Source organism: Falco biarmicus, chromosome 4 (assembly GCF_023638135.1).
Source record: "Falco biarmicus isolate bFalBia1 chromosome 4, bFalBia1.pri, whole genome shotgun sequence".
NCBI lineage: Eukaryota > Metazoa > Chordata > Aves > Falconiformes > Falconidae > Falco > Falco biarmicus.
In genome coordinates, this window is record NC_079291.1 from 74,742,070 (window position 1) to 74,763,984 (window position 21,915).

Here is a 21,915-nt window from a genome sequence, read left to right on the forward strand (position 1 = left end):
ATTTAAAACTAAAGAAGCTGTAATTTGGCAGCTGTGTCTTAGTGAAAATATCTAATATCTATATATAAACATGTATATTCAAAGAACAAGCCACAGCGTTTGACAGAGTAGCACACTTTCAAATTTGGTTTTTAAGTCCTTTGTTTTGGCAATGATAGATGTTCAGATCTGGAACACTTGTCATAGTTTCCAGAATTCCTCTGACCATTTATAATGTACATAAATAATTGAATTGAATAATAATCGGGAAAGTTTAGAAACTCTGCAATTACTGTAGCTGAGATGCTGGGAAAGAAATGCAAAATAAATTTATAAAGCTGCATTAGGGTTACATTAGACTTGTATAAGATTGAAAAGCAGTGAAATTCAGATTTAATACTCCTGTCTTTTTTTTTTTTTTTTTCCCCCTCTTAACCTAGTTCAGTCAAATGCTGTACTTAGCTTCACTCTGTGGGAAGCACTAATATAACTGAGAATCAGATTTGGGAAGAACACTTTAAAAACAGTGCAGGTAACTTAGGAGAGTAAGAACTAACTTTCAGAGGTACTTAAAGCATCTAAAGAAGGGGCTGATATCCAGTTGTATTTTCCAGACATGCAGGTACCAAGTTACCCTGGAAATCAGCAGGTCCATCCTAAGAATTCTGCCTGTCAAGTCTGTGTCTTTAGGTGTCTGAATACTTTTGCAATCTAGCCACCTCTTATTTTTAAAAATGCGTGAACTAATCTGATTTTCTTATGATTTTTTTTTCCTGCTTCACTCCACCACCCAAACTTTCAGTGAAACTTAAGACTGGCGTGAGTTGAACTCTTCTGAAAATAGGACCCTTAACCACATTTTAACATTTGGCTCTATCAGAACTGGTTTGCGCATCTACAGTTCTGGTGAAAGCCAGCAGAGTGGTGATGTGATCTGTGCTGAAAGGTCAGGTTGAATTAGTAGTTTGGAGTAATGTGCATAGGGCTTGTTTCAGTATTTGAGCAGAGTAAGTGTTATTGACAAGGAAGACAGAGAAGGAATGCTGCACAGTATGTAAAACAGTTAAATGGAGGATGTAAAATTAAGTGGATTTGATCTGTCATTTCATTCATCTTGTGTATTATGATAGAGTAACTTAGTACTAATGTTGATTTCTGTATTACATTCCCATTAGAGGGATCCAGATAATAGCTGTTACTTTTGCCAAGCTCATATCTGAGTTTTATGTGGGGGAGCAGCACTAGCAGATTACTCTGTAAGGGAAGACAAGCCAGGAGCTGTGGGTGACAGCGAGGCGGGCAGGGGCAGAGACCTCACCACTGAGGAGAGCAGACTCACAGTACCCAAACACAAAAAGCAGAGCGGGTCTGTTGAGGATAACCAGTTGGCAAATCTGTGGTAATGAAGTAGGTCCAAGATCAAGGCCAGGAAGTCAAGTCAGGGACAGACAGGACTGGGTCCAGTGATGACAGTACGCAGGGTCAGCAGGCAGCCCAGTGATCGCCCAGGAAGTCTGTAGTGTTGAAGCAGGTCTGAGATCAAGCCACAAAGTCAGATCAGTGAAGGGCAGGGTTCAGATGCATGAGGTGAGGCCAGGCAGAGGTACAGCTGCAGTGCAGCTCAGTCAAGGACCAACGGCAAGTGTCCCAGCTGAAATGCAGCTCCCAAGCAAAGGGGGAAGGGCCTGGCAGAGGCTTCACACAGCTCTTTCCACTGCAGCCTCATCCTCAAGTTAAGATGCCTGAGCTTGCATTGGAACTGGCCTTGGAATACAGGCAGCTCAGCCGCTGCAGGGGGTTGTGTTCATGGCCCTGATACTTTACATCCAGCTATGGGATAATTTAACAGACAGAAAGTAGTATTTAGCTTTTATTAAGCTCTTTCATTACTGGAACAAAACAGGTGTTCTCAGTGGGGCTTCAGCTTGATTCTCTCTTTGCCTTTATCGTTTTATCGTGATATGGCAGAACAAGATAATGTAGTTTGAAAGTTATTAGGAATCCCCTTGTTACCAGTACCTTATGAACACTGTTTTATCTACCTTATACAGCTGAACTGTTTGGAAAATTAATGTGTTGATTCATACTGAGGCATCTAATTTTTCTTGGCTACACAATCACTTTGGCTAACCTTGTATTAGTAATTATATTGCCACCATCATCATCTTATAGCAGCTTAGCCTTACAGCTGGCTTACAAAACAAAAACATTCAGGCATGCAACCAAGTCATTCTAGCTGAACAAATATATTATGCAGGTACTTTCTTTTCCGTCTTGTAAACATAGACTCTATAACCTTTCTGTCAAAATTGGTAGGATTTTAATCTTAATACATGGTTGACTCAGCTTACTGATGTCAGGTAGAATTTTCAACCAAAAGATTTTCTGCTTGCATTCCCACAAAGCTAAAATTAACATTATGCTATGGTCAAAATCTTCCTTGCCCTTTTATGGCCTTATTCTTACTTTGATATCACTTCTATAAGAAAATCCCTGACAGAATTCCTGGGTCATACTTGCCATCAAGAGTATGCTGAAACACTCACTGTATGTTCAGTTCCTGTGATAGCTACCCTGGATTAGCACAGTATGACTGAAAGTAGAGATTGATTTCCAAAAGTTGTAGAAATATTTTTAGTTCAATTACTGGTCCCATATGGTTCTCCTTGTAGTAGATGCCTTGATCTACACAGTTGTCAGTGAAATGCTTTTGATGCTTTACCTGTCTTACTAAAATAGGTGCCTGTGTTTCCCATTACTGTTGTATGAGTGTCTTGATCTTTTTAAGGCAGTAGCACTGGCATCAGCGTTTGAAATTGCCTTTTTCTTACATCTTTCCTGAGCACAAAGGGTTGCTCAAGGACATTGGCTGTGTGTCCCAGGATCCTGACCTAACAGTTTCCCAGCTGGACCGCACTTGGGCATCTCACAAACTCCAGTGTAGAGCTGCTTACATGAATGCACTTAGGTGATGTCCTAAGCAATATCTAAAAAAATCTCCATTTTTATTGCTGTGCGGTAAAGGCATAAAGGAAAAGAACTGTAAGAAAGTGAAATTTACGTCTCAGTAGAAAGAATGTACAAAGGCCTGATCTACCAGTTATGAAAGGAAGAGGTTTTGGGCTAGTTCTGTACCAAACCAAGAAAAGCCAATTTATCTCCAGCAAAGTGGTGCAATATACATATTTGGAGAAGTCAAGGAAAACTGTAAAATCTCATTTCAGTTTTAATGATCTTGTGACACACTAACCGAATTTTTATATAGCTGTATTATTCTCAAACGATCTCATAAGTATAAATTGCCTTCTGACCAAATGCTTTCATTTACACTGAACCAAAGCAACTGTGTTTGCACCTGTGTGAATGTAATTGAACCCAGCGTTTAGCTCTTACTATTATTTTACTATATCTTAAAAAAAAAAGCCCATTAATTGTAAAAATTGCAAAATATTTCCTACACTAAATCTTTCTTCTGACATCAGAGCTGAATTTGGCTTGTGCTTCACTCTAGGTCACTCTCTTGGGCTGACTGCGGGGTTGTCACTAGCAGCGATGTGCCAAACAGCCAGCAGATGGCTCTTGAATATTTTTTTTTTTTTTTCAAAAAATAGTGAGGTATTTAATGAGTTCCTGAAACAAGATTAAAATCTCTTGTACTTAATGAACCTGCTGCCTCAACTCAAGAAAGGCTTAAAAATAAACTAAGGCAATTAGAGTTGTAGTTAAATTTAGCATGCAAAAGCAGAAGGCCAAGGTTCCTGTTTGTACCACCAGTCCAGCATGCAGGATTCAGAATAGCATGGAGGTTCCCAAGAAAATGTTTTTCTAACATAGGCAACTGTTAGCTGGCACAGAGCCTGTATTTCTGGCCTCCATCTTCCCACTTGGTGCCAGTGAAAGCAAATGGGAGGGATTTGCTGGCACAGTACTTTATGCTTAGCTTGAGTTTAGCTGGTCTATGGTCTCCTTGGCTGGAGTCAGCACATTGAGGAGCTGAGGCTGCTGCTGTCTCTGCTGTGGCTCAGGATGGCACAGGTCTATCCTAAGGATTTGCCTTAATAGGCAAAGCAGAGTATCTAGGCCTTAGATGTCTTTGTAATAAACACCTTCCTTTACACAGGCAGTCTGCTTACTTGCTGTCTGTTTTCTGAGTAAGAGATGTTACGGAAGTGTGCACTTTGGCACTCTTAGGGCACAGATTAAAGCAAGTCTTTAATTAGTTCCTTTAAATTAAAGGAACTTTACAGACTGATGACTCTTCTCAGTAGTTCTGCTCATACAATGAGAGTAGTTAAAAAAAGACATACAGGAATCCTGCTTTGATAATCTGCTGTCTGCTTCAATAGGTTTCTCAGCCAAATTGCTGCATATATACTCAGGACCAGGGAATTCACCTTCTGTACTGAATGCAACAGGACCACCAAAAAGCCATAAGGAACCTTCCATTTAAGCTTCTGCATGGAGACCCAGTCTGATGGTTTCATAGGGGCTCCCATCTTTGCTGAATGCGCTTTCCAGCTATGGAACTAATTGTACAGTCAGGTCTTTACAAAGAAATGAGTGCATTCAGTGCCGTTTCTCTATCTGGAGTTAGAAATGGCCCCAGGAAAATGTGAAATATTTAATCCTTTATATTCCTTGGCATATCTTGGAAATGATTAAAATTAGTTTAGGCTTATTCTTGAATAAACTTATGCATGTTCTTGGCAGATGGGAACATTTGCTACTGTTGCTTAGAGGGAAGGTTAATATAAGTAAAAAGAATATAGTTTCCAGAATTACATGCATGAACTTACTGCCAGTAGAGGTCCTAAATACTCCTCCTTTCACATTAGCAGGGTGGTTCAGATTAAACTTGAAGAGAAAACAATAATGTAAAATGTCCATGGGGTAAATTCTATTTCTCATTTAGAAGATGGCATGAGGACAGAAAATAATTTCTGTACCTTTTGTCTCTTCAGGTCTTGCTCTTTGACAGGTCCTGTGTTTGTTGGCAGGAGTAGCAACTCTAAGTCTGCAATGTGTATGAACAAGTGCCAGTCACGTTTAATTATACAGAGAAATACTTTCTGCCATGAATCTCTCTCTTGGACTCAGGATAGAATTCACAGCTCCTGACCTTACTTCAGGGCTGTGATCAGTGATGCTATTTGTAGATGAAAGGAGGCTGAATGTGTCCCTCTGGTTTTCAAAGGGGATGTACAGGCTTGTTTGATACGGCCATGCTACTGTTAAAGAAGCTGTATAATGTAAACTGTGTTCCCAGTTTTTCTCATGCCTTCCTGTTTAGCACTGACTTAGGTTGGACTACAGTTCCAAATCTTGGCACACTGAGGAATAAGCTTGGTCACAACTTGTAAACACATTATTACACAATAATTATGGAAGCATTATTCTTAGTGGCAGGGAGTGGAATTCAAGGCTTTGTTTGAGATTATGGAGTGGAAGTATTGTGCAGTTATTTTTATTGTAAAAAAATAGAGCTCTGTCCAGCTCTGTGCCAAGCACCTGCAGTTCACAGAAGCTTCACCGGACATTGTAAGCACGTAGCAGTTCTCACAACCCCCCCATATTTACTGCCTTGGAGAATCCACAGGTCTGAAGGGTTATCTGCATAGTATTTTGCAGCTGGATGGAAGATCATAGAGCCTGTACGACTGGATGCAATCCATTTCTAAACTGGAAACTGATAGTTTGAAAAGCAAGTCACTTGAGTTCTTGGTAAAACTTCATGATAAAACAGCTGAGCATAGTTTGCTTACACCACCACCCCCCTTTTTTTTTTCCTTGGGGGATTTCCATACAGTATTAGAGGAAATACATGAAAAGATAAATAGAGACTAGGAAAAAAAAAATAAGGCTTTGTCCAAGTTAAGTATATGGTGAATCTCCTGGAGTTTCAGACTAGAGCCATTTCAATAGTATTTAAAGCCAGCTAGGAGCACATGCCAAATACCAGCCTAGATTTCAGATGACTGAGGACGAATTCCCTGCTCTATCACAGCATTTCAAAGTGACCGTGTACAATTTACTTCCCTGCTGTGGGTCTGGAAATCATGGCGCATTTTATTTGCAAGGCAGTTTGAAATCATTTGACGAACAATGCTATGGAAGATACAGATGCTACTGTTTGCATTTTGGAGACCACGATACTGTTTCAGGAGTGTAAAGAAAAGGAACAGAGATGAATTTTGGAAGATTCTTGATAGTCTTACACTCTTCATCTTCAGAGGGTTTTACAAGCTTTTGATAATTAATCCAGCTAGACGGAGCCTCAGATAAGGAAATACTATCCTCACGGTTTCACAGAGAAACACTCCATTCCAGAGCCAGGACTGAGGCACAAGTTCTTAATTCCCAGTCTTGTGCTCACATGAAACGCATAAGTAATTAAACTTCTTTTACTTATTTCAGCTGTTTCTTATTAACCAGGAGTATAAACTCATTAGAGGAGGAATTTTTTGTTACACGTGCTCAGAACACTAGCACAATGAGGCTAGGAATCCTTCTAAGCCTCTCTTAAGTGTTACTGTAGTGTAAACACCAATCATGGAAAAAGCACTTCTCATTTTTAATGATTATGCCTCAGAAAGAAAACAAAATCAAATAGGATTCAATGTTACTTTGGTTTAAATTTTAGTGCAGTTTTCAGAGCAGTTCTTTGTTTACCTGGGGAGTTGAGCCTTTGTCAGAAATTTTTTCCATTTCTAAAGAGATTGTATGTACGACAGCTGCTTGTTAAAAGATATTTGTGCCGGTTACTTGAATGTTTTTTAGCTGCACTCAGACTTGTTGCTAAATGGCCTCAATGTACAGAGTTTTCTTGAACATATTTGAGTGAAAATACCCGTTTTCAAACACTTGGTTAGTTAACATGCTTCACAACCCTCTGAATATTCTGTGTTCCAATGAATATTGGAATTATTTTGGAATTGTTCCTTAGTCATCTGAAATCTAGGCTGGTATTTGACACATGCTCCCAGCTGGCTTTAAATACTAATTACAACATTTCATCTTCTAATGAAATAATTCAAGAGCAATTCCATCAAGAAAGTCATCATTGCTTTAACTGTGCTTGCCTATCAGTGCTGACTGATAGATACTCTTTTTTTTGTTCATAGTATACGGGGCTAGCAAACTCAGACTGACTAGAAAGACACCATCCAAAAAAGAACATTAGCTGGTTGTGTAAGACTTTCTAATAGTAATAATGTTTTGGGCCCAGGACAGGACAGAGCAGGAAGTCAGGGTATAAGACATGCTGCATATACGAGAGAGGCAAGTGTGGCCAGGGCAGTGCTGTGTGCTGACATTAGGAATGCTGGCAGGCCAAGTAGAAGTGAGCAGGTTAGGACAGGGAGTGCACCCTAGGGTACGAGATCCTTCTTCAGGAGAAAATGTTTGATGCTGTGGAGTTGTCTTTTTCACTGCAGATAGCAGAATAAAGGAATGTTGAATTTTGGGCCAAAAATATTTTCTGTGTGATCCTGAGTGAGCACAGTGTCTCTCTGCTAACATATTCTATGGGTCAGATCCTTGACTCTTACAGAAGAGGGGTAATGCATCTCTTTGATAGCACAGTATTCCCTTAATGCAGGCTAATGTAGAAGTGGCATAGAACAATGTAATTCACACTACATCACATCTCTTTGTTGTCTTCATTTGTGTTGAGAGGGATTATGGATAGGATGAAGAAGGATTTTTGCAGAGTACTGACAGGTTCTGAGCCAGAAATTGTAACTGATCCTAGCTATTATTAGCTGTCTGCCAGTATCTTGGGGACCATAAAGCTACTTTAAATTTCACTTGGGGTTGACCATGCTCAGCTGATAGCAATAAGAAAAAGTATACAAAGTGAATTTTGCTGTCTGTGATTCCTGTGCCAAGCAGAGCTCAGATCCTTTCTGTGCATCACATCTGAACTATACTCCTATATTGAGTAATTTCTGGTGATGAGCTGACATTTCTCTTTGACACTTGCCCTCTTTATGCTTCAGCAGAGGTACTGTCTAGGTTTAGCACACTCGTGCTGCCAGAGATGGAAAAGTGGTTTCTTCTGAATCAGGAGAGGTTATATTCTTCATGCCTAAGACTAAGGATAACTGTCCAGAACAAGAACTTTCAGCAAAGAAATTTTCTTTTATTTTTTTCAAACTTAAAACTCACATTAGAGAACTGTGAAGATCATAGCAAATGATGTTTCCATTATGCAGCTCTTTGAATTCCTGCAATCTTACTTTGGCAGAGTTATCTGCTTTGGAGGATCATAACTCCTCCATTTTAGCAATCTGAAGCTCAGTTCAGATCACAAAATTTCAGTAACATCTTGCCACCATCATATTTTTCAGATCCATAACCTCAGCACATTTGACACTCAGAAAGCTGTTGGTGCTATAGAGAGCGAATCTAGTACAAAAATGCATTAACAGAAAGACCATTCAGACCATTAACATCAGTTGTACTCTCCATTTTGTTATTATGTTACCTTCCTAATTACAGAATGTTCTGCCAGTTGCATGCAGGAAATGCAGATACTTTCCTGATTCTTACCCATTGCTCCCACTTTGCAATGATAAAGCAGTTCTTTGGATGGTTTCAGGGTTTATTCTACAATTTAATGTAGAATTTCAAATAATCTAACAGATGGCATTGTCATAATTTTTCTTTCCCCACAGAATGAAAATGAACAAACACTTGACATTTCCAATATGTCTTCATCTAATGCAAGAATTTTTAGAAGCCATGAAAGAGTGTTATCAGCTTCGCCTTGGACAGATTTGTTAGATATGTCCTAAGTATCTGCTCTCCTACATTAGCAACATGACTGCCTGGAGAATAGATACATAACTAATAATCAGCATGCTTGCATTTTGTAACATGAGCTATGTCTACAATGAAGCACAAACATGCAATGCTAGAGCTATTTCAGTGTAAGAGTATAGAATTTTCATTAAAGAAATTAGCTAGAGCTGCTAAAGTACCTAGAAATCAGCTCACATTTACAAATGTACAGCAGATGCATCGTTTGGCAAAAGATTTCTGCAGTCCCTAATTTGCCATTCATCAGGGATTGCCTCTTAAATCTGTGATCTGAGCTAGGGTGCAGATGACATAGAAGGATAAATTTAGACATGGCTGAAAACAATTATTTTGATTAAGCTTCCAGCCAATGAGAGTAAGATTCTTCCTATTCCTCCCCTTCCCCCTCACTCATCCCCTCCAGTAAAGGAGGAGGAGACTCTGTGAGTATAACTTATCTTCATTTTACACATAGGGGATGTTTTGATTTAGCTCTAGCTGCTGTAGCATCTGCTGAGTGTAGTAGAGAGTGGATTTTTTTGGTTGAATATGATACATTGCTTCAGTGTTATCATCAGTTTAGTTAGTATTGGCAAAAGTGTTAGAAGGGAAATATCAAAGTTTTATTTATCTGCAGGAGAGACTATATTGGAATTTTTTTTACAAAAAAGAGAGAGAGGGAGGAAAAAATAATGGTTTCTCCCTGACGTATTCTTTCACTAGGAGAAACCCTCAGACTGGGTGAGCTGATTCTGCTGGGAAATGCTCACTGCTGTCTTGGGTCTATATGGTAAAATGAACTTTGTGAATGTCCAGTATAGTGTGGTTCCCAAACAGCTGACAGCAACTGCTCTTGCTTGCTGTCAGCCTTGTACCCAGCTGGAAACCAGCAGCAAAGTTGTCACCTGGCCCTCTTGGCTTCTGAGCTGCTGCTTGGTCATTCCAGTTCTAACAGTTTTGATGATGTGTCCCAGTCTTTGGGCAACAGAGCTGTTTGTCTAACCTAGCATGCAGGTCTAGTAAAAGCAATGCACACTAGTCTTTTAAAAAATGTTAAGAAAAGCATCATTTAACCAATTTGAGTTATTTTATTAGAAAAAAATGTTAATCTTGGCTGACAAACTTATGTCTACTAAGCTTCAGCTTGCTGTGATCAGAAACAGCTGTTTTTTAGAAAAATAATAATATGGAGGTAAAATACCACTTCTTAATGATTGTATGGATGCCTTCACATTACACGTTTGTGGGGGGTTTTTTTTAATGAATAGTTGTTTCCTTTGGGGCTATGCCTCTGTGTGTAACTTCAATGCTGCTGTAGCTGAAGGCTAGAATATACGGGTGTCCTCAAGTTGTCTTGCAATTCCTTTTTCCTCATTTCTTTCTTTGGTGTGGATTTGGGAAGAGATTATTCCTTGGCTGCTCTGTGTGGTTTCTGTTTCTGCTTGCCCTGTTGTTATGTTAGAGTGGAGAAAGATGGCCAGAACTGGGGTGGAGGGTTGATTGGAAAATTGAGCTGAAGGGCCGTAAGTTGCCATATCGTAAACTGTAATTGCAAAATAAAATAGCAAGCACTTTGGAAATAGAAAATTTTATCTTATTTACTCTATGGTAATTGTTGGCATTTGACTACAATCAGCTGCAAGCCTGTCTGTGATTGACAGCACAAATCTAGCCAGAGCAACCAAAAATAGCCCAGCATCTGAGCAATTTTAGTCTTTTTATAATCTAATACTGTCACTAATAAAAGCTAGTGTAACATATAGGCAAATTAAGCTCTCTTCTTAGGTAAACTAGGGTAAATTGGGCAATGCTGTGGGAAGGCATACTCAGAAAGCACTGAACATATCTTACTTCAACAGTTCTTGCCCAGAATTAAATAGGACTAACTACTTTTTTGTTCATTAGCCTTAATCTGAAGTTAGTTAAGTTCTTCTACACCTAGATACTTGTTGGCGTAAGGAGGCTGGCAGAGGAAGGAGAGGGTAGGACCGACATTGATCAAAACCTCACTCATTCTCAGAGAGAGCCCTAATAAGTAAAATTCTTAGCTGATCTTGGTCAGAAAGCCTATTGAGCCCTCCCCTGCTGCTGGGCCAAGCAAATTTGGAATAGTTGGAAATGTCATGCTAAGCATTAGTAGATACTGTTTTAATCTTTAGCTCCTGAATTGCCTCCTATCATTGTTCTCCACACCCTTGTGGAGAGAGGAAGAAAGAATCATTTCTCTAATACAGGATGTAGAAGGTGGTCATTTTTTCCTGAAAGTCTGCGAGTTTCTTTTAAGGCCTCTTCATCAGAGAACTGCAGTGGTAGGGCCAAAGCCCTGTTGAATTCTGTTAGCTCCCCAGGACTACAATAACGTTAGTAGTGCAGTCTGCAGCATCAGAAACATTTGCATTACTGTTTTTCCTTTATTATTAATTGCAGTTTTTAGCTGGTACTTGTAGCCAATGCTGTGCCTGTGACGCATGTTTTGTCACCAAAACACTGGATGACACAATAGATCAGCTTGTAGCTTTTTATTAGTATCTTTTTTTGAAAACCATTTTAAGGAATTGTCTATTTTGAGGACAGGCACAAAAGTCAAGCTACATTAACTAGTCAAGCGGATTAGTCATTAAACACCTTGGTGGACATTTTAATTCAGAATTAAACTGTCTTTAATTGGATTTAGCTTACTTTGCTTCCAAAGTAAATTCAGGTAAATCAAATTAAGGCTAATTCAGTGTAAAGACATGGGCAGATATCCTCATTATGGGCTATGTGGAGCAACTGAAAACACAACTGCTTAGCTGCTGCTCAGCACTTTCCTGCTCCCATCATGTTTCTGTGGTGTTCCACAGCTCAGCTCACAGGAGGGTGTGCTTGCTAGTTTCATACTATGGTAGGCTATTTCAGATTAATTCTGCTCACCTTAATTAGCAGTTTAGTCTGTTGGCATTGATGTGTACAAGAAGTGCAGTCATGTTGTGCTTTGCTGACTGCAGTGGGGAGCATAGCCCTCGGGTGATGCTGTAACAAGTAGCTTGGAAAAGTGAACCCCATGAACAGCTCCAGCTATTTGCAAAATGAATGTGCATCCATGCCTGTAGAATATCCGCACTCAGGAGGCCTTAGGGAGGGCCCTGAGGGTCCTTATTAAGGATCATAACTGTTGACTGAGCAATACTCTTATGTATACTGGAGAATCTTTGCGATTTTGTGGACTAGCTTCTTAATTTACAAAAGAAATGCTGGGAGCAGCAAATTGAATATAGATAGGAATAGCAAGCCAGCTAATAATTACAGCTACAGCTACCACATCTTTGGAAGAATGAGAGGTCCCATGAACTAGAACCCCATGGTTCAAGCTTGGGGTTGTTTTTTTAAAGAACAGGTCTCTTAAAGGAGAGGGAGTTTGCATCCTAAATAACCAAGTATCAATACTGAAGAAGAGAAGAGAGATGAGTTGCCTTAAATGTAACATCATCTATGAGATACATAAGATGAAGCAGAAAATAATGAAAGTTTTGACACTTCTATCAGACTTGTTTTGAAGGCATTTCACTGATTAAAAATTTAAGAGTTGGCCAAAACACTGAATCTTAAAAAAATACAGAATAAATTTGATTGCATCGTGTCCAGCTGTGACCACGTAATCTTCCATTCACCAAGCAGTGTTTGACTAAATGAAGACCCAAGTTGACAGCTTTTCAAGAAAAACTGAAATGCTCAAGAAGTTGTCACTGATATAATGACCTAGCTTTTATGGCTCATGCTTCCTCTTTGATAAATGTTCGCTAGGTATTAATTGCCCCTCCTGTGATAGCAGTAAATGTAATTCATTCATGATGATGAATACAGTTCCAGTAATCCAAATGACTTCCATTTTCATACTTTTTTTTTTGACAGGAAGCCTCTTACTTGCCAGGTATTGACACATTGCCTAGACCACACAGTATGAAAAATGAGGTGCTGCTCATGACCGTTTGGCTGTCAAGTTGTGGCCAAGTAGTTACAGATCACTGTGGTGGGCAGGTATTGAACGCAGTGCCGAGAGCAGCCAACATCTACCAGGCCTTTGTGACATGGCTTCTCTCTTTGGTGAGTATGTGCAGTAATGGTGCACAAAAGAAGGTTCTGCATGATTAAGGCTGTGTTTTGCCCTCCAGTGAATATACAATCATTCTTGAAATCAGCTTCGAAACAGTGGCTGAACAAAGGGGAAATTGTGTTCTAATTCACCTTAAAGTCATTAAATAAAAATCTTGCTGAAATCGATGGAAGCTGGATTGTGCCTGTAGTTTAAGTACAGGGCACAGAAAGTAAAAAATATAGAGCCAGACTCTCCGTAGTCAAAAGTGACTACTGGAAACAGAGGGCTGTCTAAGTGTTATACTTTGGTCTTGGCAAAAAAGTGAATGGACACAGGTGCCTATTTCTTACCACTTGTTCTAATTAAGAACAGATTCTTTCTGATAGTCAAGAGGGCGGTAAACAAGTGGTGTCTGTTTCATCTTAATTGTCCTCTGGCTCACATATTTTTCTCCTCTAAAGAAACCACCTTTTCCTCACTCTTCTCATTCATCCCATATTAGCCTTTTCCTCTAGGGAAAACAGGCTATGTGTATTTTTCCTCCCAACCCTGCATGTTGGCCTCATTCTTTTCCCTGATTAAAGACATTGGCATACCAATACCGATCTATGCACTCAAGGTAGATTTCACCCTGAGTGGACAGCCTGCACAAGGCTTTTAAATTACTTAAACTCCACTTAAACAGTATTAATTGTTAATGATGTTCACACTTCCATTAAAACATTGCTGACATTCTTTAATATTAGTTCAGTGCTAATGAGAATTGCCACTTGAACAGTCCCAGAGTCTGAATCTTCCATTCAGAAACTAGTTAGTTCATGACCAGCTGCAGTGTGAACTTTCTTCCCTTGTGTTATCCCTTTTAAAAAAACCTGAGCTCAGACTTGCCACATCTTGCTCCAAGCTTGAAAGGGTACCTCAGCTTCCAGGGCTCAGTGTCACTCTACTGAGACTGTAGGGTCAAATGTTGTGAGGGACTATGTGCCCAAGAGAAACTGGGGTAAAATCCACCAGTTTTTCACAGAGGTTCTCAAACAGCTGTTAGATAGTAATGAAAAAGTCTGCTGCTTTTTTTTCTTTTTTTAATTAAAAGAAGTGTAAAGGATTAGGCATTTTTAGATCACATTCTCATCTGGTCATGATCTATGTAATTCTACTGATTCATTGAGTTCCTGGCTTGTGTAAATCAGCATATATTTATTGATTTCATTGGAGACATGCTGATTTCTACCAGTTGAAGCATGATCTTCCAGATGTGAGCATTCCCCAGTGGCAGAGCTGCTAAAGAATTTCCCATGTGAAACCAGTGTTCAAAGCAGTCAAGGACTTGGTAGTGCTATTTTGAGTGGTGTAGCTGACCTACGCAACAGTTTGAAAACCCACTCATGCCCTGTGTTGAGAACATATTTCTAAAGGCATTTATCTCACTGTAAACAGTTTTGGTTTATACATGCAGTAAATAGCAGAGCTGTTAATCCATCTAGAGATCACGGTGATGGTATAAACCATGAGAACGGGACTTAGTGGTTTCTATACTCACCAGAACCCTGGGAAGGAATGATAGTCCTGTATTTCAAACTTGTCTGTCTATTCACGTAGCGTGTGATCTGATTCAGGCACCTCTGCCTCAGGTGGCTGCTATTCCTTTCTCATGGCTTTGCTGGTTGCCTGTGTCTGACTTTCCCATAGCCTTCTGCCCTCATTCACCTGCTGCTCAGGTTTCAGGATGCTCTGCAGCACTACATTGTCTTCCTAGTCTGTTTTGGGTATCTTTCCTTCCTGTCTTTCTAGCCTGTAATAAAGTTTCTCATGTATCCTGTATGCTAAAGTGCATGATGTTTCAGCCTGACTTTGAGCAGCCTTATGACCCAATGAGTGGTCTGTCCTAAAAGGTGTCCAGTGTTCATCTTGGGCTTGGCAGAAGTTGCTTGTTACCCAGTGTTCATCTTGGGCTTGGCAGAAGTTGCTTGTTACCCAGTGTTCATCTTGGGCTTGGCAGAAGTTGCTTTTTACCCAGTGTTCATCTTGGGCTTGGCAGAAGTTGCTTTTTACCCTTCTTGGTTTGAATCAGTTATATATATTGGAAAACAGAATGTTTGCCTCCCACATGTATGCACACAAAAAAAATCCATCATAAAGAAATCACCTCAGGCTAAATACACTAAAAGGTGTATTCACTGGATAGTGATTGAGGGGGGCTTGGCTATTAGCAATCGCTAATAGGGAAAACAAAGGCTTATGAAGGAAGCCTGCACTAGGTCCTCAGAATGGCATCATCACTTAGCATTGGTTTTTGAACTGAGGTTGGATTGATCTCGTTATCATTAATAAAGGCAGCACATGGTGCCACTGTGACAAGAACATACAGTACAGCATTGACAGGGACTCTGTTCTTATTTCTTGCTAGACTAGGAACAGATGCATGTTCTTGCTTTCACATTGTGAAGCTGGTAGAAGTCAGAGCTTGCAAGTCCTCATTGAGAAAATAAATCCTATGGCTTATCAAAACCTACTTGTTATTCCTATTTAATTTGGTCTTTATTGATTTTTCTACTGGCTAAACTACAGCTAATCCACTAATCAAGCGGGAGTGCTCCCTGGATTATTGTACATTATGGAGCTCTACTCAAAAGCAACAGAGCAAAATAAGGGCTTATCCTCAGTCTCTAAATACAGCCATCTAAGAATGAAATTATGTTCAAATGAATTTACAGGTGTCTCCTGTGAAAATGAAAGATGGACCCAAAGCTCCGTTTCAGGTGGTAGGGCTGCAGCAGGCCTGGCGAGAGGATGGTTTGGCCCTATATGCCTGTCTAATGCCAGCAGATGAGTCTTCAGCCCAGGACAGCACCAAGATCAAGAAGATAAATGTGAGTAGCAGCATTTACACTTGCTAGTCATGCACAACAGCCGTAGGCAGTTACCACTAGTTTTTACTAAGGACCAGGCTTGGATATGTGAATTCAAGCTCAGATTTCAGCAAGCCAGGATAAAGCAGCAGAAGTGCTGCTCTAAATTAGAATGGGGGAACAGCCCAGTACTGTGGGAACCGAAAGGCTGCTTACAGTTAATTGCCAACTCAAGCTGTCCTCGGTTGTGCTGAATTTAAATTTATGTGCAGATGAGAAACCAGCTGTCTATGGTGTAGTGTTTTATCTCTACTGCTCATTAGCTGTTATTATATTTTTGATGGCTGTAAACCCATAGTGCAGAAATTTAACTGGATTCAGAGGAGACACATCTTTGGCATCTCTTTGTGGTTGTTGCCTCTTGTATTTTAATCATGTGAAGAGTGTGGCCCACGAGAGGGAGTATTGTCTTGCAATTTGTCTCCCAGGAGTTGGGGCCCGGAGGCAGGACCTGAGACTCCATTCCCTCAACTCTGGTAGACTACAGAGTCTTTGTTGTGCAGTAAAATGCCAACCTAAAAGGTCTAGCACACAAGCAGAAAATCTAGCGTATGTAGGTGGCACAGTGTAATGTAGGGCATGATAAGAACTTGTGTCCTGAAAACAGCAGAGCTATGAAACGACAGCTCTGGGCTCTAGTTTGTTGCCTCTGTCTTTTCACAGAGCTAATATGATACACATTGGTACCCTGAGCATCTTGGTCTGTTTTCATTTTTGGAGACAGTTTTTAGGTATTATTGCTACCCTTGCCTTCTATAAATACCTATCCTACCTATGCAGTACAGCTGACTCTTGCTGGAAAGTGTACCCAGGTATTTCTGGGGAGCAGTGACCCTTGTGTACCCCAAATTTTCTGTGGGACCCCTGCCTGAATAACTGTCCTGTTACCTTTGAGATGCTGGTTCTGCGCTCTGTTGATGCTGGGGAGTTTCCCTCAAGTGGCTCAAAGCAACACTTGTGGCTTTAGCAAGTTCATAGTGGATTTTCTACTCTTGTTTTTGCCTCTTCACCCCAGTAATGTTAACAGGAATGTGACAATAAATGTGCTTATTCTTGACGCTTCCTTTTTGTTGAACCGACCCCACAGGACCCAACAGCAGGTTGGCCCTTAGGGGGTCCCCCAGGTATCTGAGTCACACCTGCTGGACACACCATGTGAAGTTTAAATGGAAGAGGAGTTGTAAACACATTTTAAAAACACTCTTAAGCTTCCTCTACTCAGCTGCAGCAAACATTCTTCACTTGCAGCTGCTTGCCTGTGAGCAGGAAAGATTAAATTTCCCATGATGTATCATAAAGCCTGGAGTATGACAGCTGTGGCTGCAGTGCTTCTGCAAGTAAATGATTGATGCTGGCAACATTTGTAATGATTAAAACACTACCCAAAAACCCCCAAACTCAAACCAATAAGCAACCTTTCCATTAGTGTTTGAGCACTTGTCGGCAGAAGGAGCAGGGCTAATGAGACTAAGCAGCCTGCTAGACTGGACGAGGGCTTGATGTTGATTTCTGTCTAAGGTGACTGAATTCAAGATATTTGCTCTATGGAGCAAAGAAAGCGGCAGAACAGCCTGACCTGCCTTCTGTCCACTTGCCTTGTTGCTCTCTGCTGATTTCAGCTGAGGGATTGGCCAGAGCATCGAAATTACTGAGCACTGAGTATGCCTCAAGTATGTACCCAGTGTTATGGAACTGTATGAACTTTTGACGCCATGGGCAGAGGCTGCTCTGAACGTTTGATTGGAGCTGGAAAGGGTTGCATCAGAAGTTGGTGGAACAAGCCATACAGAGTTTCCAGTCCATGTATAAATTGTATATGCTCTTCTTATGCCTCATTTACAGTTACTGATGCTGCTGTTGAGTTCAGCTAGCATGTTCAGTGAAACATACAAGGCATTTGAACAGTGTTCCTCAAAGCAAGACTGTATAACTGAGGTTTCCTCTCATTAGAGGCTCTACCTTATGTCTTTGTGGTAACAATGACTTTTGTCAATTTTGCTTTCCTGAGGCGTTTGAAAGCTGCTGCTGTCTCCAATGGAGATCTAAGCTGATAGGAAGTTTTTCAGAAATGCCAGCCACAGCAGAGACAAGAAAAACAACAGCAACTAGTCATACCTCCACATTCTTTCCCTTGAGCAGCTTTAACTGCAGCTGGAAAGAAATGTGGTAGAATTTACTCTTCACACTTCAGTTTCTCGCTGTAGTGTTAATGTATAGGGTTTTTAGTGGTTGAATCAGATAACAAAATTCTGCTGTGGTGCTTAATGGTTCTTGTTCCAGTTCTCTCCCGTGGGCACAAAGAGAACCACTTCTCAGGGCCTACCTGCAAAATGTGACTGGGTTTCCTGGCATTTTTGTTGCATATATTTGCTATAAAAATGTAGGGATATCTTAGTTATTTTTTTGAATTATATAAAAAAGACATACAAAACAGTATAAGTGTTAACCAGAAGCATTATGACAAATGGATATTTTAGTGTTCTTAACATGTAGAGTCCAGAGTCCATTTTCAGTGCCAAAGATGTGTATGTAGAAGGTTGCACCACACAATAGGTACAGATTTGCACCTGCTTGATGCTAAGAGGGAAATGCCGGTCTTTCGCTGTGTATCTGTACTTGTATCTCATAACAGCAGCAAAATGACAATTGTCCATGGATTTTCTTCAGATGGTAAGATGAATATTCTTACAGCAGACATGGGATTACTAGTCTAAGAGCCTAAGGGTCTATCTGTATGAGCAAGGCCAGCTTGCTCCCCTGTTAATTGCCAGCCCTGGTGTGATTGAACATGCTGAGTGTGTTTTTCAGTCTCATTGGCTTTGACGTTATTTGATCCTGTGCCTTGTTGCCTGCTGTAGGGTCACACCTCTAATGATGGGGTACAGTTCATCACCAAGATCTGGATTAAGGCAACCTGCTAGTTTCATGTTACTGTGGGTTGTTGCTGGGTTTTTTTTGTTTTAGTTTGTGGGGCTTTTTTACCCCATTTATTATTAACTGGAGCTGAGCTATATTCTAGACCTCTAAGCCATCAACTTTTTATTTACTGGCTGCTTCACTGTCATCTGTGTCTTTTAATTTTTGTCACATTTTATTTCTCCATCCCAAGTTTTAATGGTTATGAGCACAGATACAAGGGTGGTTTTTCAAGGCAAAAGCTCCTGTTCTTAGCAGACCAATAAACATTTTGGCTTACTCAACTAGGATGGCATCTATTCCTGTATCAGGTGGTTCTGCTATGTTTCCTCCCATTTTTGTCAGTTTCTTTGGGGTTTAGTGTTTTTTTTTACTTCTGTCCTCCAACTGATAGAAGTGAGGCAAATTTGAACATCCCTGCATGGTTTTGGTTTCATGACTTGTTGTCAGAACAAATGCTTATACACTCACCTCTTGTAATTCTTGCATGCTGATAGACGAGCTGCAGTTATAAGCATGTCGGAAGGGAATTAGATTTGTACAGCATATGCTTTCTAAGAAGCTACTAAGCATTCCCAATTAGGCACACTACCACTGTACAGAGCAACGTGGCTCTTGTCGGTACGCTTCGATCGCTTAACAGTTCTGTGGTGGCTCAGAAGTGCTTGCAATCTATGTCATTAGATTTGGGGCTTTTTTTCAGACATTTCCTGCTTTAGCTCTGCTTTCTGCATGCAGTAATAGCTGGTGTAGAGAAGATGCTTTGCATAATTGTTGATTCTGTTAATTTCTAATTGGGCCTCACTGAGGTCACCAATTTTGTTCTCTGAAAGGCCTGGTGGTTAAGAACCAACTAGGAAGAACAGAGGGGCTTAGAGGGGAGCTTAAATGATGGACAACTGTAATCTAGCAGCGCAGTATTCAGTATTAATGTATCAATATTAATATTAGTCTCCATCTTAAAAAATCTTGAAGTAAGAATTTTCATTTATATCCCCCTATCAAAGCCTTTAAAAATTAACGTTCCATTGTATTGAGCTGTTTCATGGTCCTGTTTATGGCATTGTCTCCCTCTTTGTGTGGTATGTAATCTGCTTTGGAGTAATGTTTCTGGGCAGACAGATGTCATAAGCCAGTGTCTTGGTTTAACTCCAGCCGGCAACTAAGCACCACCCAGCTGCTAGCTCGCTCCCCCCTTGGTGGGATCGGGCAGAGAATCAGAAGAATGAAGTGTGAAAACTTGTGGGTTGAGATGAAGACAGTTCCATAGGTAAAACAAAAGTTGCACACACAAGCAAAGCCGAACAAGGAATTTGTTCACTACTTCCCATCAGCAGGCAGGTGCTCAGCCATCTCCAGGAAAGCAGGGCTCCATCACGCATAAGAATTACTTGGGAACACAAACGCTATCACTCCGAACATCCCCCAGTTTATATCAGCGTGATGTCCTGTGGTATGGAATATTGCTTTGGCTTGTTTGGGTCAGCTGTCCTGGCTGTGTCCCCTCCCAATTTGTTGTGCCTCTCCAGCCTTCTTGCTGGCAAGGCCTAAGAAGCTGAAAAGTCTTTGACTTAGTATAAACATGACTTAGTAACAACTGAAAACACCAGTGTGCTACAGCATTGTTCTTGCCAAATCCAAAACACGGCACTGCACCAGCTACTAAAATTATGTCTCTCTCAGCCAAGACCAGGACAGCCAGCTGTTTTATACCAGTGTCTTGCAACCAACTGAAGACTGCTATTAACTTGCCAGACATCACCTCTGGTAGAGTTTTATAGATGAGCAGTCTGAGCTTGTCGAGAGCTCTGCTGAAAGGGCAATGCTGCGTTCACTAAGGGCAGTTTGAGTCAAGTCTGTGTGGAGGTATGTCCCTAGGTCCAAGGGGTTAGCCCTTCCACGCAGCTGATGGGCCTAACTGACTGTTGCAGACAGTGTCTGCTCTTGAGTTCCATCTGCTGGGTCAGGACCCCCAGTGGTGTTAGGACCTTCAGTTCTGTCTTTGGGCATGGGAATAGGAAATTTGTGGGATCATACTGGGATGGTGGGAGGACTGTGGTTTCTGTGGGTGAGGGAAGGTTGTGGGGGTGCAGGGTGTGATGGTTTGGGAGGCTGACTGTGTTACATTAGGGATTTGGTTTGGAGAACCTGAAGTGCATCTGTATGGCAGATGCACAAAGCATGAGGCTGGGATGGTTGCAGACAGAGAAAAAGCTGCTAAAGGTGTGTGGTACAGAACAAAAAAGTTCCTGAGGCCATCATCAGTGCTTTTTAACCATTGACTCTTTGCAGGCTAAAGATCTACAAGGAACATCCATTTTCTACCAGAAGGTTTCTGCATTTCTAGCCTGTACGTGGCTTACAGATGTTACCTGGTGGAGGGCAGAACTGGCCAATCATTTCCAAAACCAGCTGTATCCACTTCTTCCTGAAATTCCCTCTGTCCTGCTCAGTTACATCACTGCTGTTAATCCTGATCCTCAGGTACTGTACAGAAGTACTTGGACTTCTGGTATTTTTTTTCTCAGATCTAGTAAAAGTTGTTGTTCTTCCAATGTTAACAGGTGTTCTCATTTGCTTTAGCTCAAGGTTTAAACAGAGTTGGAAAACAAATGCTTCTAAGCCATGAATAAATTTCCACTGAAATGTGTGAGATTGCAAGAACATAGCATCTCTTAAAATCAAGTGCTTAAAATCATTTGCCTACCTAGAGATGTCTGCAAGAAGATTCACCTCGTACTGTCTATAAGTAGAATGATAATTAACTTTTTCACTTCTGTCAGATTGGCAAGTGCTCCATAACACACATTCAATGTTGCAAGAATTCATTATACTTATTGGGGGAGTTTATTCCTTGAGGGCATCCAGCATTGTTTTTAGGCCTTGAACAGCCTATCCTACCTTAGTGTAAATATTTAGACCAGGTTTTCAAAGAAGCCCATAATATGACCTGATCTACATACCTTTTGAGGGAACATTCTACTTCTTTCCAATGACATCACCAGCCTTTGGACAGTCATGGTCTTTTCCCAATATTTGTAAATCAACAAAAACCTTGGAGACAGAATTCCAGGGAATGGTAAAGACTGCAATTCTGCTTGACAATGAAGTTTAGTTCTGAAAATAATGTAGCATGAGAATTTTCTGCAATTTCAACCAGATTTGAGGATTACTATTACTCTGTGAGAATCAGTGCCATGAAAGCTGAAGGGCTTAGCAGTGCGCTTAGCAATTTGC

The 21,915-nt window shown here is 40.6% G+C and overlaps 1 protein-coding gene across 1 annotated transcript in view; it reads left to right on the forward strand.

Moving 5' to 3' along the window:
- The window catches only part of DNAAF8 (dynein axonemal assembly factor 8), a 95,725-nt gene that overhangs the window by 17,980 nt on the left and 55,830 nt on the right, over window positions 1–21,915 (forward strand). Inside the window, exons 11-13 of the mRNA XM_056337860.1 lie at window positions 12,670–12,861; window positions 15,568–15,723; window positions 20,971–21,162. Of these exons, the coding sequence (XP_056193835.1) occupies window positions 12,670–12,861; window positions 15,568–15,723; window positions 20,971–21,162 (540 nt within the window). The remainder of the gene's footprint in view (window positions 1–12,669; window positions 12,862–15,567; window positions 15,724–20,970; window positions 21,163–21,915) is intronic.